Raw genomic sequence first — 24,058 nt, 5'->3', positions numbered from 1 at the left:
ACTCACCAGCAGTCTCAAAATCCTGTGGCGGGGGTCGTGGGTAGCTGGCGGGTGTCAGCCGACCCTGTGCTCTAGCTACCCCGATGCTGTTCTCAGCTTCTACCTTTTAATCAGCTTCGGACCCTGGCCACTCTTCAGTCTCCTTTAATGCAGGGCAGCAGCAGCAGCTTAGCCCTAGGAGTAAATGTGTGTGTGTGTGTGTGTGTGTGTGTGTGTGTGTGTGTGTGTGTGTGTGTGTGAAAGAGAGAGTGAAAGAGAAAGAGAGAGAGAGAGAGAGGGACTGTCTGTCCATCTATCCATCCATCCATCTGTCTGTCTTGGCTGATTAGGAGTCACCATTGGATGCCTAGAGCATGGTTTAATATTGGCCTGGATCCTAGACTCATCCTTTGAATGTAATAAGATACTGAAGCAGTCTGCTCCCCAGTTGTAGTACTTAGGAAATGCTCTGGGGCTGTTATCCAGTTGACTAGGATTTTGAGACACATGAAAAGGAGCTGTGTGTGACCTTTTCCTTCTTGCCACATTTGAGGCTGGCTTCCCAGAGACCTGGCTCCCTGTACAAACTAGACTCATCAGCCTCCCTCTTTCCTTTCCAGGCTTCCAGAGCTCTGAACAAACCATCCCAGACCCTCACCCCGCTCCCAAAAAGGCACTGAACAGCCTCTGAAATGGCCATCCCTTTCTTGCTTTTCTTTTCAATTGTTTTAGGAAACAGTTTCCACAAGTTACAGAGTTCTAGAAGGAAATTTGTTATAATCATTCTGGTTTGCTTGGCAGTCCTCTCTCATGTGTGGTTCATTCCTGGGCCTATATGATTTCAACCCTTCTTTAGCATTCAATAATTAAGCAAATCAATCTTCTGATAGATAATGCTCATATAGCATCACAAAGCGCTGTTGAAGGTTACTTATTACACTATTGATACCTGAAAAATATAAATTTAAAGGGCCACACACATATAGCACCCTGGAAAGGCACTAAAGAAACCCATTGCTACCCCCATTCCCATTTCAAGTTCAATAAAGACTATTGTGTTTGCTGGGAATGCAATATGACTCTGGTCTGGAAAATAAAATCTCCACTTTTTTTCATTCCATAAATAAAGGCACATAATTGATATTTGGTTTAGGAGCTGGGGATACTCAGATTAACAAAGGAAATTAAAAGGAAGATGAAACCATGTCAAGACAGTGAAGTTGAAATTCATTTGAAAGTGATTTTTTAAAAAAGAAAAGAAAAGAAGAGAAAAGGAGAGAAAAGAAGAGAAGAGTTGGTTATTTTATTTTACATGTGTGGGTGTTTTTCCTGCATGTATGTCTGTGTATCATGTATGGGTGAGCTCATGGAGGCCGGAAAGGGGCATCATAGCCTCTGGAACTGGAGTTACAGATGGTATTTAGCTACTAAATGGGTGCTAGGAACTTAACTTACATCCTCTGTGAGAGGAGCGTGTGTTCTTGACTCCTGAGCCAGGTCTCTCTCAAGTTGCTCTTGAGCAGTTTTAAGGATCAAGTCCACTGAACTGTCCTCAATAAAGTGAGCTACTGCAGCCCTTGGAGGCTGAACAGTATTCCTGGAAGTTTAGCTCCAGCACATTTGAAAAAGTGTAACACCAGCCACAACAATATATCACGAAAAATGTGTTTAACTCTTTCTCTGAACAGATAAAATTTTTAAGTTAAAAAAGTTCTTGAAAATTCTCCATCCTGTCTTGAGAGTGCTCGGAGGCATCTCCAGGAAGTTCAGCCAAGCAAACAAAAGCGTGGCAATATGGAAATACATTAGCTGTGACACATAACCCAGGAGCCATATGGCCAGATGAATCTTAGGAATGCAGCAATGGGAACACTTCCCATTCTTTTCAAAGTCTCAATTATATTCACTTTATAATCTGAAAAGTATTTCCTTTCAAAATAAATAGTATCACTCACTAATGAAATGCCTATTTGATGCCTTATAGGATCATCACAAAAATATGTAAATACTCAGGAGCAATAAGCCGTTCCTTCTCCTGCACTGTCTCACCTCAGTGTATATTTAAATACATTATGAATAGCATACCTAACTGAGCATGCTTACAGCAATACTAGTTAAAAAACCTAATTTCCCTAAGGATAGAAATCAGTTGTCACTAAGCTGTGTAGAAGGCACACGGACATCAGTAATATACATTAAACAAATAACACTTATCAACCCAATGAAAATGCTTCATTGCAAAGAGTAGTAAGAAACCTCTAACAAAATAAATAAATAAATAAATAAATAAATAAATAAATAAATAAATAAAATAGCAGCTAGCTGTTTGCAACTTTCCATTTGGTCCACCACAAAGAAAATGGTATTTAACTTTTAGAAGGAGAAATCTGTGATTTATAACATTACAGATTTATAATATTAAAATTGAGTGCCCTTGAACCTGAAAACATCTTTTAAAAGAGCTGTAAAACACATTCCTTCCTGGAGCATGAGGCAAATTTTAGCTTGGTCACAGCACTGCAGATGTGTATGAAATATGGACATACGTATGTCTTTATATACATACAATCTTCTTAATATATTGTCCCAAAATTTACACCTGAAAACAATGATGAACATTTGTCATCATACCCAGTGTTCTGAGAATCAGGAATTCAGATCAGGAGTGACTGCTTTGCATGGCTCTAGCTGTATGTTCCTCAAAGGCTGCCATCAGTTGGAAGGCTGGCTACCATTGCTGGCTATCCCTGGGTGGAGTGCGGGTCACTTCCTTTGTGAGAACTGCCAATGTCATGGCAGCTAGCTTCCCCCATTACAAGCCAGAGAGAGAGAGAGAGAGAGAGAGAGAGAGAGAGAGAGAAAGTAACTGTGATGCATCTTCGGAAGTCATCACTTCTGCCAAGGTCTATGACAGAGAGGAACTCAGCGCCATGTTTTAAAGGGAAGCACTTTAAGACTCCAGGGATGCATTTTTGAAACTATCACAGTAAGCTCTCAGCATCGCTGCTTTCCTGCATTACAGACAGCACTTTCTCCAATCCCTGCACTTTTTATTAACACGGACTTTCCCATGAGAAAGAGATTCTTCAATATAGATTAAAAGCCAATTAAAAACTTGGACTTTGAAGAAAAGCTAAGACTTTCTACATAAGACAGATCTGGGAAAAGTTACTTCACTTTCTTTCAGCTTTTACACTAGATGTAAAAGTCCTAAACTGGGTTTAGTCATACAATAGAGTGTCAAGGCTATAATGAAAACCAATATTTAAGATTAAAGTCAGTTCAACAATTTGTGTCCAACAATAAAATTTTGGTTGTGACACAGACATTAAATATTATGATAAGAGCAAGAAACCTTCAACTTAGAACCAAAACAATTAAGGTGATATTATGGGTCCATTTTAGCAACAGATATATGGTTGTGTTTAAAACTATAACCATCAGTAATAACAACAGTTGCCAGTTTAAAGGAGCCAACAGATAAGATTTTGTTTACTTAGATTAACTAATTAAATTATTTAATACCAGAAATGTATTTTTTTACTTTAAACTTTTCTTATTATGAAAGAAAATGGACTAAAGTTTTGAAACAAAAGTGTATTTTCAAAATCTCAATTGAAATAATATGTGTAAACACAAATATGTTTTGAGCTTACCCCCAATTAATCCTTGATTTTCCAATCCTCAAAGTTTCCAGGGTAGAGAATTGGAGGAAATACATTATTTTAGAAGGAATTATGACCCACATACTACAAAAAAGAAAAACATTCTATGAATTAAAAATAGAGTCAACGAAGAACGTTGCACACTTGCTGAGCTGCCATAAAAGGTACCTAAAAAGTAGGCCACCTCTTTCATCCAGACTGTGTTTCAGACGTGAGAAAAGGCATCCTAGAAATGTATCATCAGGACAGCTTGCCAGTGGCCATTTTGAAAATATATTTGAAGAGAAATGACAGGTATCAGAGATCCCTTGGGGTATCCCAGAGGCAGAGGAGTTCCAGCTTCATTCAGGCCTCCCATGATACATGATGGTGCCTGTGCAGAGGGACATGGGTGGCAAGGGAGGTCAACATCACAGAGATGACATTTGTTCTGTCTCTAGAATGCACTAAAATGCTCAGGCATCCTGCTTTTTGGAATTACCTCGGAGTCTCAGTTTCTTTTATAGATGAGTTTCCCATTTAGCTCTATAGTAAGTAGAATCTGAATGAGTTTTGGAAATGAGATATTCTTTCTGTTATTATCTTCATTTCAATCGGTATCATGATCACTTTGCTGGTGTGGGGACCTTGCTATATTGTACATCACTTAAAAGGAGAAAAAGGTGTTTTGTCATTTTTAAATGTAACACCAAATATGCCCTTTGCCAATTTCAGAATAAAGGATCATTGGATGGGTTGCATGCAATGCAAAGGTGAAGAGACACCCCTACCTCCCCACAAAGATCCAAGTTTCTCAGAATGAAGAGTGAGCAGGATAGATGGTCAACCCACTCAGTAGTCCTCAGAGTCATGAGACCAAATAGTCTAAACCAGCAACGAGAAAGAAAGTAGAGGCAAAAGATCATTTCACTGACATTTCTCATGAGGATCCTCTGGAGGCTGAGGCAGTAGGGTGGCCAGGTAGAGCCCAGGCTGGCCTACAAGAGTCTTAGAAAATGAAAGAAGCTAGAGTTCATTTGCTCTATATCACCCTAATAATCCAAAAGCCAAGCCAGCTTTGTGTTGACTCTGATACTAAAGGCATAGAATTCATGGTTGAGGAAATAATATGAGGACCTGGTTGGGAGGGGCAGGCTGGGCTGAACATCTATGGGATAAACAGTGCTAGCAGGCATCCTTAGCTTCTGAGAGGAAACCCAGTCATCAAGGCCAGGCATCTTCCAGTCCTCCTCTGCCTTTCTTGGCATTTTTTTAAAATCTGCTGATGTGCTCCTATTTTAAAATGCAATTCTGTACATTATCACTAAACCAATTGCTTCTGAACTTAATGACAGCTGTTGCTATGGGTTGGTTGTGGTCTCAGTGTCCCCAGGGCTCCATGTGTTGAAACCTAGTCATCACCGGAAAGGAGTAAATGGCTGGAAAGAAAGTTAATCCAAGTATTGCTGGGTAGAGGTCCTAAATCTGGAAAGTGGTTAGGACTGGATTTGAGTGGCACTCCCAAGACAAAGTTCTGGAAGTTTCTAAGAGATGCATAGGTCACAAGATACAACATATGGATGTGTGTTTGCCATGTGATACCCTGTACTGCTTCAGAGTTCCCCAGCAAAAGAATTATGACTAGATATATACACTACACTTTTCATCTCCAGCACATAAGCAAAAATTAACCCTTTTTCTTTATAAAGTGCCTTGCCTTGGGCACTTTGTTGTAACAACAGTAACTGTACACCTAATGTTGTTTCTTAAGAGAGGAGACATTACATGAAACTAAACTGCAAAGCATCCAATACATCTCATGAAAATGCACATTTTATGACCAGCATAGTCATAAAAATAAAGATGTTGGGATGAAGAGCCGGCTCAGTAGTTAGGAAAGTGTCCTGCTCTTGCTCCGAGTGAGAGCTGAGTTCCTGGCACCTACAACTGGGCAGCAACCACCAGTAACCTCGACTTCTGACATTCTCTTCTGCCCTTATCTGTCACACACACTTACACACACACACACACACACACACACACACACACGAGAGAGAGAGAGAGAGAGAGAGAGAGAGAGAGAGAGAGAGAGAGAGAGAGAGAGAGAGGAGAAAGAGGAGCTGGGGGTGGGGTCCTCCTTTGTTCTGGTAATTGTATCTTTAGCCAATAATGTCAGATTTGGAAGTTAAAGAGGGAAGGCTTGGCCAGCCTAGCATTGACATGTAGTAGAAGGGTCTAACTTTGTATTAGAATCCATTGTTCCTGGTCAAGCCGTAGCATAGGCACACTAAGCATCTCAACAATATCCAGCCTTCAGTTCCTCCTTCCCACCCCCATTCCAGGCTGCTGTGTCTTCTTTCCAGCAGTTGAAAGCAATCTCCTGCCTAATTTACTTTCATCCATGGTGTGGAGTATTTATATAAAAGGAAATATTCTAACCTAGGAGAGGCAGTGTAGACAAAAATTTAAGAACAGGGTGTTGTGTGACTTTTTCTAAAGAGGTATAAACAATCCATTCACTGCAGACAGGGAACTCACAACAGATTTTTTAAAAATCCACCCAAGCCTAGCTGTATAAACTAGAGGATTCACTTGGGTGAAGTGGAAACAGGGAAAAGCCTAGGGCAGACTGGTGAGGGAATGTTTCACTGAAGCAGACACAGGAGAGAGGATGTTCTGCTAAAGCAAACACGTGAAAGAAAGCACAATGAAGGATTCTTTGCTAACAACATGCATGTATGCGTCCACCTTACATGTGTAGTTTAGCTCCATTTGTCAGGACTCCTCAGACTCTGGTTGGATGCATGTTTGGATGCACGTGCTGAGGCAAGACACGTGGAGGACAAGTGATGTTTGCAGGGTACAAATAGGATTTGTTGAAGTGACAGAGGCTCAACCAGGCTTGCTTATAGAGCTAGCTGTGCAAGGCTTGTGGGTCTTGCATCTTCTCTGATTTTCGCTTCTCTGAGAGAGACCTCTCCTGGTGTTCCTGCTGGTCCCTCCTGCCGACTTGAGCCTGTTGAGACTGAGGCCTGACAGGTCCACTTCCCCAGTATCCTTTCTTTCCCACTACCTCTGGTTGGTAGTGGGCTACAAGGGAGGTTAAAGTGTTTAAGAGCCATCATTAAAAATAGGATTTGAAAGAAAAGAAAAAGTTGCATTGGGGTTCCTTATAGGAACGTTGGTAAAGAGGGACATAGAGGATTGTGGATGATTCAAAGGCAGCTGCATCAACCAAAAGCCTTCCCCAGCATACATGATGAGGCTGCACCTGCGCAGCTTCCTGAACCATGGGCAGGCAGCACAGCTATCTAAATTCACTGCAACTCATTGCAAAGAAACGTTTCACGGATGAGTGTTGAGAGTGGCATTTATATCAGCAAAGAAATACGTGGCTGCTCACAGGGCTGGGAACGTGTGGCAGCTGAGGGAGGGGTCAGCCCCAAATTAGGACACTTATACCTCTCCCTCTGCAAGGAAGAGAATAACATAGAAGGAGCCCAGAAAGAAGGTAAATGCTAGAAAAAGCGGGCAAGTCTGTGAAATGATGTCTTTTGCATGACACAGGCAGGACAATCAAGATCTCTCCCCAGCTGTGGCTGCCTACAATAGGCCTGCAGAAGCCTGGTCTTATCACTAATCCACTGTGAACATGGGGCTCAGGGATGTTATAGCCAATGGGTACTGGAGGAAGGGGAGGCATCATCTTCAGTTTATCACCAACCACTAATGAACCCACCAGCTCCACTGGAGAGCCCCCAACCATCACTGTGGTACAGGTTAAACTCAGCAAGTCACAATAGAAAACAAAAAGGTGTGAATGTGGAGAAGAAATCTAGCAGGAAGGAAGAAGGACTCTGTGACTGCAGGGGTGTTGGTGAGGGAGGACTGTATTAGTTACAGTTCAGTCGCTGTGTTAAAATGCCATGACCAAAGCAATGTAAGGAAAAGGAGCTTGCTTGGCTCACCGAGTTATAGGGTCCTTTGGGGCAGGAAAGGCATATCATGGAGGCAGAGGCAGGCAGATGGTCATATTTCCATCCACACACTGGAAGTGGAAAGAAGGAAGAGAAAATGGATAAGGCCGTAGCACCTCAGAGCCTGTCCCAATGGTGATCTTCCTCCAGCAGAGCTCCACCTTTTAAAGATCCCATGACCTTCCCAAAAGTGCCACCAACAGGAGACCAACGGTTCGGATATATGAGCCTATGAAGGACATTTCTCATTCAAACCCACCACAAGGGGCCATAGTAACCAGAATGCATGTTATAGAATAATGAAATTCTCAACGAACAAACTTAATAAAACTTCTTTTGTTAAAGGAAGGGACACAAAAAGAGTACCTGGCATAAAGCAGGTACCCACTGTCAGTAAATGTTGCCTGTTCCCTCTGCCATTGAAGTATTTTGCTCAGTCTTTTAAAGAATGGATGACAACTGTAACCAGATGCTTTTTCTTTCATGGCTTCTCTCCCTAGTCTTCCTTTCTCAACCTTTTCCACTTTCCTCAACTTTCGCTTCCACTTGTTAATGCAGGTTAAGAAATCTACCCATCTTCTGTACAGTCATTCTACCCTGTCTTGCTGAGTATCTTCCAAGACGCCCAGGGGATCCCTGGCATCATAGAACTCTCCTTTCGTCATGTTTGTCATACATGTATAGTTTATTAGCTTAAATTATTTAGTTTGAATTATTATTATTTAAGTAGACACTGTGAGACCAGCAATGACTATCTATGTAGAATAAAACTGTTCACAGAAGATCTTAGGAGTCTCCCATGAGATTTTTTTCTTAATCTGAGAACTTTTACCTTTTCACTTAAAAGCAGACATGTGTTGTTATTATTTGACAATTTTATACATGTATATGCTGTATTTTGGTCATTCTCACTACCCATACTTTCCTGATATTCCTAAAGCCCTGCTTCTGGACAAGTCCCCCTCCTTCTTTCTTGCCTTTCATTATTTGATTTGCTTTTCTGTGCCCCACTGAGTACAATGACAACTCCTTGTCTAAGCACAGGTAGTGGGTTGTTTAACTGAGCATGGATAAGTTGTCAGCAGCTACAACATTGAAGAAAGTAACTCCCCTCTCCCAAGATCAGTAAGTGCCAATAACTTCTCTTGGAGAGGAAGAGAGTCATCAGCCCCTCCCCTTATATATGTGTGAACCCTGTAAGGTTCTCATATAAATTATCCAACCTGGAATACCTCTGACAGTTAAATGAGTTGTTAAAATTAATTTTAATTACTAGAAAGAAAAACATGCCGTTCAACCATTACATCAGCCTCACAAATGCATCCCGTGCAAGAAACAGAAATGATCACATCTCTCTAGCAAGAGAAACCTGCCACTCTAGGCTCCATTCCCAAACCTCCATACTTGCTCACTTCATATGTCTCACATAAACTTCCTTCCGTTGCCCTCTTTCAGGCTGTAGTTGGCACCAGAGTATGGCTTCTAGTGTAGCACATGACCTATAGCAGAGCATCACCAGAGGGTCTATAACCACCTGAAATCAGGACTTAGCCACCTATAAGCAGTTATGCCCATTAACTTTGCTAACCTAACCTCCATATTATTCTTAAATGAGGAAGAAAATAGACATCTTGTTAGACTAAATTTAGATAATATAGAAAGACCGTTATGTTATGGTTGTCTTGTCTTTCATCTTAGACATACCATTAATGTGAGAAATTTGTTCTCTGCATCTGCATCTTACATGGTAACAGACAAGACTATCTAAGGTGGACATGCAAACCACAGTGGTTTATTTTAATGCAATTATTAGTATCTTGTGTCACCAAAAGTGAACATTCTGATTGGGAAATCTACATCAATCAAAATTACCCCAGGCTTTTACAGCATATGGTTCCAGCTTTCCTGGGAGAACATGGTAGAAAAGGAAATCTGGAGCAATGGAGACCTACACTGAATTGGGAGACTAGGCTCCACTCTGAAGGCAGAGTAATTGGTCCATGACTTTAAGGGACATTTGCCCTAGAATAGTTGTTATGTTGATAAGAGATAACCAAAAGTTCTCAATATCAAGAGTACCTCTAAATGAACCCATCTTTTTTCTTTGGATGGCAAAGACCTCTGACATTTTGCAGATTGATCCAGGTTTCAGCCTCAAAATGATAACATGAACATACAGTATCCAACCTCAGAGGGCAGGACAACTTGGAAGATCTGGTTTTTTGTTGTTGTTGTTGTTTGTTGTTGTTGTTGTTAAGGAAGAAAAGCATTAACTTGGTTCATGGTTTCAGAGATTTCTATCTATGCTCGGTATGCATGAAGGTTTGTTGACAAGTTAGTAACTGCATCAAGATAAAGGGCAGTATTCACGTCACAGTGGCTAGGAAGCAAAAAGACTACCAATGTTAATATCACTCATAACTTTCAGACATTAACTATTCAGGTATTACTTATTATCATTTCTGAAAGCGCTCATACAATATGTTTTGTTGTTGTTGTTGTTTCAATGAATGTTCTAGAACTCCAAATTATCTCATTAGTTTCCACTTTCAATAGTTGTTGTGACCTCAGGCCTGCAATACAAATTAGAGAACCTTTGCCTTCAGGAAGGAATATCTGCAGCATCATAGATCCTGGCATCTCAGGCATCAGAGGTTACAGAGCCCAAAAGACACATATTTCAAATCAAATTTGCCAGTGCTTAGCACTTACAGGGCCTTATCTCAGTGCAATAAAATTATGTCTGGGTCACAGCCAAGAGTTCACTTATCCAGAGCTAGGTGTGATAAAAATAAATTCCAATTCAGTGAATAAGGTTAGGGTTTGTCATAAGTAAATGTATGGATGTTATTCAAACAGTTTTCATCTATGCTCTTCTGCTGCTCTGATATGATGGTGTGGTGCTTTGACCAAAAGTTTATAAGCTGTAGATTATTAACCAACATGAATATTATTACTTTTGGGGGAAAGATGGATAGCTATGCAGGCACTCAACTGTTGAAATGAATTTTACCTTTTATTTTAATATAACTGGTAATAATCACCATGACCCAGATAGATATGAATGAAATATTTTGTCTCTTAGCTTTCTAAGAGACTAAGTGAAGAAGAAAAAGAAAACAAATTCACAATGTCAGCTGTTTTACTTTTAAGCTGGCAACTATATGGAATTATGTTAAACCATTAACAAATACTTTAGCATATTAAAAATATATATGCCTCTTTTCCATTCTACTGAATAACATTGCATATATGCCATGTAATGTTATGCTTGTTGTATATCAACAATTTATTAATCATGTGTTAAATTAATTTTAGTTTGGAGAAATTTGAAGTGACAAGTTCCAATAAAAATTAATTGGCATTTTAAATGGCCATTTTATTAAAATCAGTTTATACATTAAGTGCAATCTCTACCAGAACACTTATAACATTCACCAAAAAAATATTTTTTGAAAATTCTAAAACTCATCTGGAAACAAACAAAAAAAAAAAAAGATTTTGATTGAAGATCCCAAAGCAATCCTGAGCAAAAAGAATATACTGGAAGTATCACAATACCCAACTTCAAAATAAGCTAAAGTTAACAAAACATGTTAACAAAACAGTATGGCACTGCTATAAAATAGATGTGCTGACCAATGGACTAGAAGGGAAGATTCAGAAATAACACACAGCTATAATCACCCAAATCTAACATGCAATGAAGAAAAGACAAGTTTTCAACTAATGATGATAAGAAAACTGGTTATCTACATGTAGAAATGTGAAATGAATTTCCTGTCTCTCAGTCTATACAAAATTCAACTCAAAAAGAGACAAAAGGCTTTAAGATAAACTTTTAAATGATGTGAGGAAGTGCACACAGGAAAATGCTTCACAATCTAGGCATAGGCAATGGTTTCATGGCTAGAAATCCAACAGCAGAAAAAAAGAAAGAAAGAAAGAAAGAAAGAAAGAAAGAAAGAAAGAAAGAAAGAAAGAAAGAAAGAAAGAAAGAAAGAAAGAAAGAAAAATGTCTGAATGAGATTGCATTAAGTTAAAAGGCTTCTTTCTGTACAGAAAAAGAGACGATCATCAAAAGACTAAAGAGACAAATACAGAAGGGGAGAGAAATTTCACTAGTTATTCAATAACCAAGGATTATTACCTAGACTACACAAAGAACCCAAAAGATAATAAAATAACATCAATCCCATCAGTAAACCAACAAATAATATGAAAAGAGATTTTCAAATATATATATATACAAATGACCAATAACTATGGGAAAAATGTTAAATAATTTCCACCATAAAAATGCAAATCAAAACTACAGCCTCCAGTCTATGGTATAGTCTGTGAACTTTCATAGATCAGATTTGAAAAATGCAAAGCAATTCACCCTGTAAAAGAATAATTTTGGCGAATTCACAATTGAAGATATGTGGGGTGGTCACTGATAATTTTCTGAAAGTGAAGTTTCTTTATTCTACCATTATCTAGCTACAAAAGTCAGTTAAATGGAAGAATAGAGCCCTGGGAGAGGCAAAGCCATAGATACTGTTGGGTTCCCTGTGGTGTAGGAGACACTGCTGTGTAGTGGTTCAAGTCTAGTTCCAGTGTGGCAGCCAAGGCTTTCCAGCATTGGGCTATTCACTTAGAGTTGAGAGCTCAGCATCCTCATAGCCAACATTAAGAAAGAAACAAGAGGTTACTTTTTAAGACCAACACAGAGACCATAGGTGTCAGGTCAGCTGAAACGGAGGCAAGCATGATCAACTTGGGTAGTCACTTAACTGAGTATACATTATGAATAATGTAGCCAAAAAAATTCCAGAGCCACAAATGCATGCATTTTTCCTGTGAAAATCAAGGTTAAAATGAGATAATCCTTTAAGGCTTTTTAATATATCAAACAAACAATTTCTTGAGAGATATTAGACAAATTATGAAAGTGGTCCTTGGAGAACTGAACTTTGATGATCACTAAATTCTCCACCATGAATATGTGCCTGAAAAATGACCTCAAAGGCTACAGAAATACTTCATAACATGAAATAGATGCTATCATATTGCCCATCAAACTCCACTTTCCAGTGAGATTCTTCATTGGAATGAAAGCAAATTGCAACCATCGAGAGGATGGTTTCAAACAAGTCTTTAAATGAGGAAGAGAGGAATCACTCCTGTTTCCCATGAGCCCTCTTTTCTTCAATGTTTTCTTTTGTGGCTGTTCACTAAACAGTAAACTCAAAAACTCTCCCTGTTGTTAGCTGTGAGTCCCAAGTTCCTACTATTGCTGGCAATGGGTTCTTGAGTCCCCATCTGAGAGCCAGGCTCTTCAGCACTGAAGGGTACTTTCCCATTGTTTCTAAGGACATAATTACTCATTGTAAAATGCTGTTGAGAGCATATTTTTAAAGGGATAACATGAATTGAACAGACATTAATTCATTATAGATTTAATTACTCTTTAAAAAAAAAAAGAAATTGAGGAAATTCCCTCTGGGGGAAAAATTAAAATATTCCGGACACTTCTATGTAAATATCTGTAATATTTGAAAACGCTCCAAATAAGCATGGAGAGATGGAGAAAGAGTGAGTACACACACACACAGAGACACACAGATATACACACATATACACAGAGAGAAAAAAAGATACACAGAGACATAGAAAGACAGAGACACAGATTGAGAGGCAGAGAGGAAAGGAAAACTGCCAGGCAGGGAGCTTCTTGTAAGGAAATGAAGGAGCTGTTCCTTTTACAGAACCTAGAAGTGAATCTTCTAGACTATTTGCTTATTCTGTGAAGAGTTTGATCATTAAAAAAAAAAAAAGCCTTCTTTCTAGTGACACTGTATGGTACTAATTCCAAATAACCAAAATTAAAAATATGTTTTATATAACTGAAAGCAAAAACATATTGATAAAATATATTGATTATAGAGGAAAATTATATCATTTCCATCTAAAAATCATCCAGGAAAAAAACAAACAAACAAAGCCGAGTTCAGTTAGACAGTTAGACTCTTTCCATTGGCATTGTTGGGCTAAAGTGCATCCTGAGCTGGCCTTGGGCTGGGGTGTATTCTGCTACCACCCTCCTTCCTTACACTGTGATGACTGTAAGTCCCCAAAGGTATCAGATAGACTTCATGCCGGCAGTGCACAGGACTGTCCTCACAGGAAACCAGAAGACGTGACATACATAGGCAAAACTTCCACCAATCACATCAATTTCCTAAGCGTATTTCATATCCAAAAACATGAGCAGCTGCCTAAGCTCCCACATGCAGTTCAAAAAGTACTCAGTAAGGCAAATTGTTTCCTCTTCCTTTGCTAAAGAGCTTTCTTTTCAGTGACTTTTTTTCCAATTTCAAGTGTAAAATCACCTTAATTGTCTAACATAGGCTAGCACCGTTCCCTAGGAGAGCTATTAGCCGGCACTGGAATATAATCAGCCTTGGTGGTTCAGAGCTATGGAAAGGGTGATTTTTCTATCATTTGAATATCATAGAGGAGAATAACAAAATTTGAATGATTTTCCCCTCTCATTTGGAAGTTATTAGTGGACTTTCCTTTGTTTCATTGAGGGAGAAGAAAATACGAAGTTACAGCGAACCCATATGGCCAGCAGGAAAACCCCATTTAATTGCTTTATTGCCAGAAATGTTAAATAACTTCCTGAAGAGGCAGCTCAAATGAAACACATGGCAGCTATTAAACAGGGTCCCTAACAAATTCTAAACCATGCTTTTCTATGAGAAACGTCCTATAAGAAACAATCGCTTTTGGTATGTTCATTCCACAAATGTTTGATGGACATCTACTTTGCACTTGAGAATATGCAGCCATCTTTCATGAGAAGTTTCTGGTAATCACAAAAATAGAGATAGAACATTCTGGAATGTTAAAACAAGGACTTAACTGTATTCCTCGTGCCCATCTAGAAAGGCAAGGGTAAAAAGACCATCTCATAAGCTCTGCCTCCTTCCCTGGGGTTCAATGCCTGAAACCTTCCCATTTCCACCTGGAAAATCTCTTGTAGGATTTATTTATATTTTTACTAATGTGTGCATATGATATGTAACATATGTGGGTGCTCCGGGGTGCAAAAAGAGAGAGTCAGATTAGTTATTCAAAGAGGGTGGCTATTGGCAATCAAACATGGGTCCTTTGTAAAAGCAGTAAGTGCTCTTAACCACTGGGGCACCTCTTCAGCCCTGCACCTGGGTAATTTTATTATCTGCTACTTGATCATTTCTTTTAACACCGTACCAGTGATAGAGCTGACCACTGCTACTCAATATCGATTGTGTGGAACTTTGGTTTTTTGGTTTTTTGGGGGTTTTTTTGTTTGGATTGTTGGATGTTTGTTTGTTTGTTTGGGGGGTTTTGTGTGTGTGTGTGTGTGCCTTGTGTATCTTTGTCAGCTACACTGGGAATTCCACACTGAAGAAAATGGTTAGACTTTGTACCCAAGATAGCATAAGACAAGTAACTAAGAATGACCAACAAGCTTGGATTAACTGAACACTAAGTGTCAGCATTTCTAATTCCTCCAACACCTTATAGCCCTCGCTAACTTTACGAATTTAATGTATAGAACATTTCCTAGAGAGACAATCTGACCTTAAAATAAGCCGGTGAAGGGTTATCCAGTTGTTATGGTGTGGTCTAACTTGAACAGAGACATTATCATTGGCTAGGCACATTAAACTTTGGCTCTCCTTTTTCCTATTTTGTAATATGACTGTTGCACTTACTTGGGAGAAATGCGAGTTGGTAAATTAAAGCAGCATGTGGAACATGGTACGACTTCAAAATAATCAGCTTCAGCCACATGAAATATAGGCATGAGGCATATGAAGGGTTAAATATTTTTGTCTTATAACTCAGATCAATGATTATGAATTTATTAAATATTCTACATACTATGAATGTCTTTATAATCAAATATAGGAAACAGCCGTGTGCTGATAGTCAGCTTGTAATATGGGGCAAGCATTCTAATCTACCTTAAATGTCTTAGGTATAAGAAGAGGACAATGGCTTAATTTCTATCTGTCCCAAACAAAACATGCACATCTGCTTTGTAATCTAAGTCAATACCTTGTCACAGAACTTCGCAGACATATTTTCTCCATCAACCAGATGCTCTGATAAAGTAAATTGGAAGCCAACATGCCAAAGACTATGTCCTAGCTTCCATAATTGACCATGGAACTGCAAACAAGCTACTGTAATCTGTAACACACCATGAGGTAGTTCTGAGGATTAAGTGGAATTTTAAAAGAACGCCCTACACTTACTAACCACTAAGTGGGAGTTGATTCTTGTACCATGGGACTTACTCTATGAAGAGTCTTCATTGCCTGTCACCTTCATTTACAACTTTGCCAGCAATCAAAAACCTTCTATTGCCAGTATGCCCACTCACTCAACAGAACTTGAAATTCTGCTGAAGACACTACACACTTTTGTCACATGACACAGGAGATATCAAGCTGGTACTAATCTAAAATCTTCCTCCCTGTTGACTGGTTTTCATGGCACCAGAGGATGTTATGTATTCTGCTGGTGGAGAGAAATCAACAGTGGATTCTATAAGCTTTGATAATGATCATCAATGGTGAGATATCCCCATCGGTACAATAACGGCGTGAATGTTATGGAAGTGACCAACAGTTATCTGATTGTATTTAAGGCCCACTTCACCAGAGGGCAATTCATACTTAAACCTGTAAAACTTAGCTAAGGAGGTCATACAAAATCTACTATTATTATTTTGCTAAGTGGAAAATGCATCAAACTGCCTTGTAAATATGTATCCCTGCACTCATAGATGAGTGCATCTCTCAGCCTTCATCCGAGAAGCCTCTCTCTCTCTGTATGCCTTTCTGTCTGTCTCTCCATCTTTCTCTCTCTGCATCTTTGCCTCTCTTTCTGTCCTTCTCTGTCTCTCTGTCTATCTCTGTCTCTCTCTTTCACATTCCAACATACACTCACAACAAATCACAAGTGTGAGGATGACTTTCTGGCCTCCATATTAATGGATGGATTGTATAGACTGTATAAACCTCTCTAATCTGCATGCACACATATGGTTGTACCCACACACTTTCTTCTACATCACACACACACACACACACACACACACACACACACACATTAATGCCTCTGTGCTGTTTTATATAAGAACAGTTGAATTGAGAGTTAGAAATTCAGGCTCCTTAATTCATTCTGAGTATCCACAAAGAATAGGGTCAACAGACTGCTCTGTTGAAACATTTCATTTTAACATGATAAAAATAATAATGGAATGGAAATTTTTTAAATTCTCATATTAATAAATTAACCCACGGAATCAGTACCTAGAGTAATAATAAGCAAGGAAGCAAGGATGCTTCCTTCTCAGCCTTACGGAAGGCACTACATTCCGTTCTCCCAGCAGCCCTAAGAAACACGGGATTTTCTACCCATTAAAAAAGAGTCAGGGTAGCTCATTCATGGGTTTACTGACAGTAGAGACAGGCCAAAGACTTGAAATGTGCAGTCATTGACCAAATAATTTGCTTTGTGGGCCTCCCAAAAGTTGGACAAAGAAATCCACCCAAAGTCAGAGAGTATGTTAGTTTAATATACCACCAATTCCATTTAAGCACAATATAGGCTGATTCTAACCTCAGACCAGAACATCATTGCAGACTCCCATACCCAAATCTAATGCCTTCACAGACTACTCCACCACGCTGATTTCTTTCCTATTGTCTGGATCTAGTTTTTACTATGTTTATGATGCATTGTTCATAATGATATTATTTTTTTCCTAATAAGGTCATAATTTTGTGCTCTCTTCTTTTTCAGGCTGTTCCATGTGTTGGAGAAAAGGAAATGGCTGGTGAGTTGACATTTGGGCTGTTTTTTGTCTCCTTCCTATATTGGAATAAAATTCCACCTTAAACTAGAATATCTAAAATGCACTAATCTCATCAATTTCTATGGGAAATGTTGTCAAATTCTTAGCAAATAAATCAGTTATTCTCAAAGAAAAGTACAGCCTTTTAGCATTGTATTGTTTCAAGGGCCTTCTCACAGTCTTACAATTAATTTCAATTACATTTTTTCTCTGGGGGGAGGATATTGATGTCGACCAATGTGATGAGGGGTGATCTTTGAAATTTGATTGTTGTTATTTGTCGACTCATTTTTTAATATCAAGTAGCTTGTTCAGTAGTCAGAAATAGATGTTCTTGGTGGATAAAATGGATAGTGCATGATTGAATGTAGCTAGGAAACAGTGAAACTGATGGCGAAAAATGGTGTTGCTTTTCACACTTTGGGATGCTTGTAAGTATTCCACAGTATGGTAAGGAAATGGGAAAAGATTGACGAGAGGCGTGAAAATACGAGAAATTCATCTGGAATTGGTAGAATTGTGTGCTTTAAAATCTTTTGGCCTTTCTCAAGATCATCTTTTGTGTTCAACCTAAAGAAAATAAAGATAAAACGAAGAGCAAATCCAGTTAGAATGTGCACCATTGACGTAAAGCCTCTTGTTTCGTTGCCAGACATGTGACGTCATCTAGTTCATAGGCATGTGATATTTAAGAGCAAGAGAGTGGAGGCAAGTTTCATCAAACCAAAAGAAAGTATGACTCAAGTTCCTTAGTGAGTTTGGGGCTTGTGAGTTTTTATTTACTCATTTTGACTTATGTATTTGTTTGAGGGAAGGAAGTGTATATACCGTGGCATGGGTACGGGAGTCAGAGGATCGATCGTTTATGGGAGTAGGTTTTCTCTTTCTACTATATGGGTTCTGGAATATAACTTGTATCGTAAGTTTTGGGGGTGAGAGTCATCTTGCCATCTTCTTCATGTATGAATAGGGGATGCTCATCTTTTCTTACCGGGATCCTGTTTTGTAGCCAGGAAGTTTTCATTCAAACATCTTAGCTCTTTAACACTGCAGGCTGAACTTCCCTATCATGTTTAGTTATTGGTGTCTGACTTCTTCACTCTAATAATACCAAGAGCCCCTTAGAATAGGAAGAGATGATTATCATGGATTCAATTTTCTATGAAGGAATAATAAAATTCTGTGTTGAATGGGCTCTGGTCATACAGATTAAATACATCTACGGGCATCAGGTGAGTTTAAGTAAGTTGTTAAGCCTCAGGATGTCTTCACACAGATTTTGCTGGGCTGTCTAGTTAAACAAGGACTAAATGGTTAAATGTGTGCATATACATCCTAACAACAAGGCAACTCAGGCCCCTACTTTGTCTGGAGTCGTGACACTCTTTGTCATTCCCTAGACTAGCTGTGATTTAAACAAAGTATATGACAGCAATGTTGCCATCTTATTCCAGAATAACAGCAAATTCTTGCATTCTCCCAAGGAGAACATTCAGGAATAAACTGTTGGCTGGTAGGGAGAGACAGAAGGGAAGGAACTTGCTTGTCTGAGGAGACAGAGTAGCGAAGCACCAACTCCTTCCTCTTCCTTTTCCTCTTCCTTTTCCTCTTCCTTTTCCTCTTCCTTTTTCTCTTCCTCTTAAATGGTGTCACTTGGGCATGGAGGACTGCTTCATTGTGTCACTTCTCAGATATTTCAGTTATGCTGTTATAACTCAGGATTCAGCACAGCATAAGCAGAGGGCATCCCCTGTTTCCTGTTACCTTGCCCAGTTTCCTCCTCTGCAACAGACAGAAACATAAAATTGACAGCCATACATTCTAATATTTGTGTTTAATATCAAGGAGGCAAAGTTTTCTAAGTTGATGGACGGCATGGTGGTGCATGCCGGAAGTAGAAAGGCATAGGATAGAGGTTCACAGATTCAGGGCAATTCTGGGCTACTTAGCATAGCAGCCCTATTTATAATAGCCAGAAGCTGGAAAGAAACCAGATGTCCCTCAACAGAGGAATGGATACAGAAAATGTGGTACATTTACACACTGGAGTACTATTCAGCTATTATAAACAATGAATTTATGAAATACTTAGGCAAATGGATGTATCTGGAGGATATCATCCTGAGTGAGGTAACCCAATCACAAAAGAAGTCACTTGATATGCACTCACTGATAAGTGGATATTAGCCCAGAAACCTAGAATACCCAAGATACAACTTCCAAAACACAAGAAAATCAAGAAGGAAGACCAATGTGTGGATAATTCATTCCTCCCTAGAATAGGGAACAAAACACCCATGGAAGGAGTTGCAGAGACCAAGTTTGGAGCTAAGATGAAAGGTTGGACCATCCAGAGACTGCCCCACCTGGGGGTCCATCCCATAACCGGCCACCAAATGCACTATTGCATATGCCAGCAAGATTTTGCTGAAGGGACCCTGATATAGCTGTCTCCTATGAGGCTTTGCCAGTGCCTGGCAAATACAGAAGTGGATTCTCACAGTCATCTATTGGATGAAACACAGGGCCCCCAAGACAGGAGCTAGAGAAAGTACCCAGGAGCTGAAGGGGTCTGCAACCCTATAGGTGGAACAACAATATGAACTAACCAGTACCCCAGAGCTCTTGACTCTAGCTGCATATGTAGCAGAAGATGGCCTAGTTAGCCATCATTGGGAAGAGAGGCCCCTTGGTCTTGCAAACTTTATATGCCCCAGTACAGGGAAACACCATGGCCAAGAAGAGGGAGTGGGTGGGTAGGGGAGCAGGGTGGGGGTAGGGTATAGGGGACTTTTGGGATAGCATTTGAAATGTAAATGAAGAAAATATCTAATAAAAAAGTGGGGAGAAAACACACTCAATAGAACAAAAGGAACCTAAACTTCCACAGAATAAGACAGAGAGAGAATCCCTTTTTCAGATTCAAGCTGTACTGACTAGATAACTTGCTGAACTGTCTCAGGCCTGTGCTTTTGATGGCAGGAAAATGTGAACAATGTTCTCTGATTGCCTAAGCTTGGATCGTGATGAAAAGGCATTTGTAATGGGCCAAGAACCAAATAAATAATACAATACTGATTTGTCTCAAAAAAATCTATAGATTTATGAGACATACAAATATATATTAATGATATATATGCATATATATGACAGGTATGTTGGTATACTCCTGTAATTAGCTGAAAAGCTGATGCAGGAGGATAGCTGTGAGTTCAAGGAAAGCCTAGAATACGTAGCAAATTCCAGACCAGTCTGAGGATCTCAGAAAGAGATCTTGCTGCAGTAAGTGAATAAAAGGAGTCAGCAAGTGGTCTCAGCCAGTAAACGCATTACCACCAAGCCTGATGATCTGAGGTCAATGTTCTGGACACACAAGGTGGAGAGACAGGAGGTTTCTTTTGACTTCCACACATGGAGGAACACACACACACACACATCCATGTAATGTAAATTCAAAACAGACAGAGGAAAGAAGTTGATAGACAGAGTTCATAGGTTTTCATAAGATCTTGCTGAAGAATTGAACCAGCTGAAATACATCACCTTGCCCAGTCTCAGGCATATCCCATATCACACACTTGATAATTCCTGTTGAATTCATTCTTATCTACAGTAAAACATTTACATGTCTGTGATATATTCCTAAATAAATTTTACTTTATAAATTCCTGGACAACGTGTTTTGCTTATGAGGAAATACAATTTTTATTGAATGTACCAATGTAAGAAAGAGATTAAGCGTTTAAAAGTTAGTGAGGTCACCTGTCAAGGGAACCCCTTGTATCTGAATAGTCTGTGAATAGAGGCATCAGATCATAGGGTCCAAATGAGAATATTATTTACTTCGAAAGTTGTGAAAGAGTGTCTGTATCTACATCTTCTCTTTCTAAGCTTGCCATATGCTGTGGAAAATATCCTGAGTCTATGAATGTAACTCTATTTGCTCCCAGTTCTACAACCCTCTGGTTTTAAGTTCCCACTGAAGAGAAGTGCTACAATAAAGCCAAAGGCTTACTCAGTCTTCCTGGGTAATTGAGTTCTTTAACAGGATTAAAACTTCCTATCCACCCTAAGGGCTGCCTTTTTGCCTTTTTTCTTTCCCTTTCTTTTTTTTTTTTCCTTGCTAAATGAAGGCAGCCTATTGTTCCTTACTAAGAAGGTCTATCTTTAACTTGTGTGACCTCTCATCCAAGCCAGCTGAAGCCTACTAGAGTGTGCTTTCTGAGCCTCTAAACAAAATTGCTTGTAGTGCCATGCACCCTCACTCTTGCCTTGGTCGTTCGTGGTGGTGTTAGCCATCCTCCGTTCCCATCAGTGCTGTTGGGCTTTCCCAACATCTCCACTCTTGCTCTTCCTTCTCCTGAGGGCCAACCCTCCAAGGCGAGCACTTGGAACATCATTCTGTGCGCTCATCCCATAAGTACTCACTGATCAGCTACGTCTCCTAGGCATCCTATTAGGGTCTCACGAAAATTTAATTATGATAACTGCTTGTAGGAACTCAGCCACTTGGAGAATAAATAGCATCTGCAAGTTAGCATCCTGCTCTTTCCAACAGAGCATTTTTTTAGCACTTTGTTCGAAACTTCCTAGGAAAAGAATCATACTAAAACTGCTTATAGGAACCTATATCAGAGCGTATGTTCTTAAGACTGAAATAAATATTCTTTGGATCAACCAATTCACTCGTAAAAGAATTAGACTCATACCACACAAGTATCAGCATATTTTGTATTCCTTCATCTATGATATTTTCATTATTTTTATTAGTCACCAAAGGAGTTCACCTAGAGAATGGCCCAGTGGGCACAATGGTGGGTTATAACTCCAGCAACAGCAACTTTGGGATCATATATTCAAATCCAACATGACATACATAGTTAAGGCCTATCTTTAAAAAAAAAAAATCAAGAACCACCCCACCCCATGCACACAGAGAAAACAAAACAACAGAAAAGAAAAACACAGACGATACCTTGAGCCTCTGGTATCTACCCTGGTACATCTGCTCCCTATCTGTGTAGCCTTCAGCAAGTTATGCAACTCCGTCATTCTTCTCATTTACCAGTGTGAATGAAGAAACCATCACGCTCTTGTTGTAAGCAGGGAAGCCTGGTTCAGTGAGTTCGTAAAGCATAGCTTGTTCTGGTGGTTATGTAGTGCACATAACCACTGCGCACTGGGCCTCAAAAAGATGAGCTATGTCGCTGCTGTCTGTGTGTGCGCCCTCGGGACACCACATAACAGCTATCTACGTAGCTGCCCTTGTAGAAGAGAGATCATCTTCTTCACAAGTCTGAGCTGATTCCGATATGTTATTCTTTGCAGTTGGTCATCTTTTAGCCTCCCTGCAGAAATTATTTTCTCTTTGACACTGAAATCCTCTCTTATGAATATCTATATCTACAATTCAATATCTACAAAAGATTAGTCCTTGATGAGTATATATTTCCACTTTGCTTATTTTTCCACAATCACCCTGTCTACCCAGTCTGGTACTGTTATTAGATCCTGTCTACCAAGAAACCAGACTCACAGAGTATCCAGCCATTCCTGCCTGCTCTTATATCTGCCAGCTCCTCTTCAGCTTGAACTCTTTCTGCCATCCCTCTCACTGGATCCTCTACTTTTCAATGGGATTCTTCAATACTGTCCAGAACTGGTCTCCCTGCATTTTATAGATTTATTTTAATTATATGTAGATATGTGTCTGTGTTTTGGGATATGTGCACATGTCCTCAGAGGCCAGTGTTTGAATCCCCTGGAGCTGGAATGACAGACAATTTTGAGCTACCCTGCAAACCCCATCAAATTTGAATCCTCTGCAAGAGCGGCATAGCTCTTAACCATTGAGCATCTCCCCAGATCCTTACTATGGCTTTTATAATATTCTTTAATTAAACTCCATGCAACTGAATCGAAGGCACTTGTTTCCCACTAGGAATTTCATTGATATACATATATATCAATGAAAATTATATATGTATATATATGTAAATTTTTTCTCTCTATGCCTTTGGGTGGATGTGTGGATGGTTGATTGGTTGGTTGGTAGATCTAACTAGAGTCATCACATCCAACCAGAGAATGCCTTCTAATTTTTTATCTCTATCCTTTTGCCTTGATATGAGGTATAAATGGTTTTTTTGTTTTTCTGTTTTTTGGGTTTTTTTGTTTGGTTGGTTTTGTTTTTGTTTTTTTCGAGACAGGGTTTCTCTGGCTCTCCTGGAACTCACTTTGTAGACTATGCTGGCCTCGAACTCAGAAATCTGCCTGCCTCTGCCTCCCAAGTGCTGGGATTAAAGGTGTGTGCCACTACTTGCAAACTTTATATGCCCCAATATAGGGGAATGCCAGGGCCAAAAGAATGGGAATGGGTGGGTAGGGAAGTGGGGGGCGCTATGGGGGGACTTTTGGGATAGCATTGGAAATGTAATTGAGGAAAATATGTAAAAAAAAAAAAAGATTAGTATGAATGGAAGGGATCAAAATCCCCACAACAAAAATAAAGCTTTGGTTTTTATAAGTAAAAAAAAAAAAAAAAAAAAAAAAAA

General features: G+C 39.4%; 1 protein-coding gene across 2 annotated transcripts in view; it reads left to right on the top strand.

Annotated features, from left to right (window-relative positions):
* Dlc1 (DLC1 Rho GTPase activating protein) overlaps nt 1–24,058 on the top strand; it is a 398,567-nt gene that overhangs the window by 180,021 nt on the left and 194,488 nt on the right. For both annotated transcript variants that reach the window (XM_029480999.1, XM_021169372.2), the window contains exon 5: nt 17,453–17,486. In XM_029480999.1, coding sequence (XP_029336859.1) covers nt 17,453–17,486 — 34 coding nt within the window. The remainder of the gene's footprint in view (nt 1–17,452; nt 17,487–24,058) is intronic.

This window comes from Mus caroli, chromosome 8 (genome assembly GCF_900094665.2).
Source record: "Mus caroli chromosome 8, CAROLI_EIJ_v1.1, whole genome shotgun sequence".
Taxonomy (NCBI): domain Eukaryota; kingdom Metazoa; phylum Chordata; class Mammalia; order Rodentia; family Muridae; genus Mus; species Mus caroli.
Note: the sequence above shows the minus strand (reverse complement) of the source record. Positions and strands in the feature narration are given on the sequence as shown.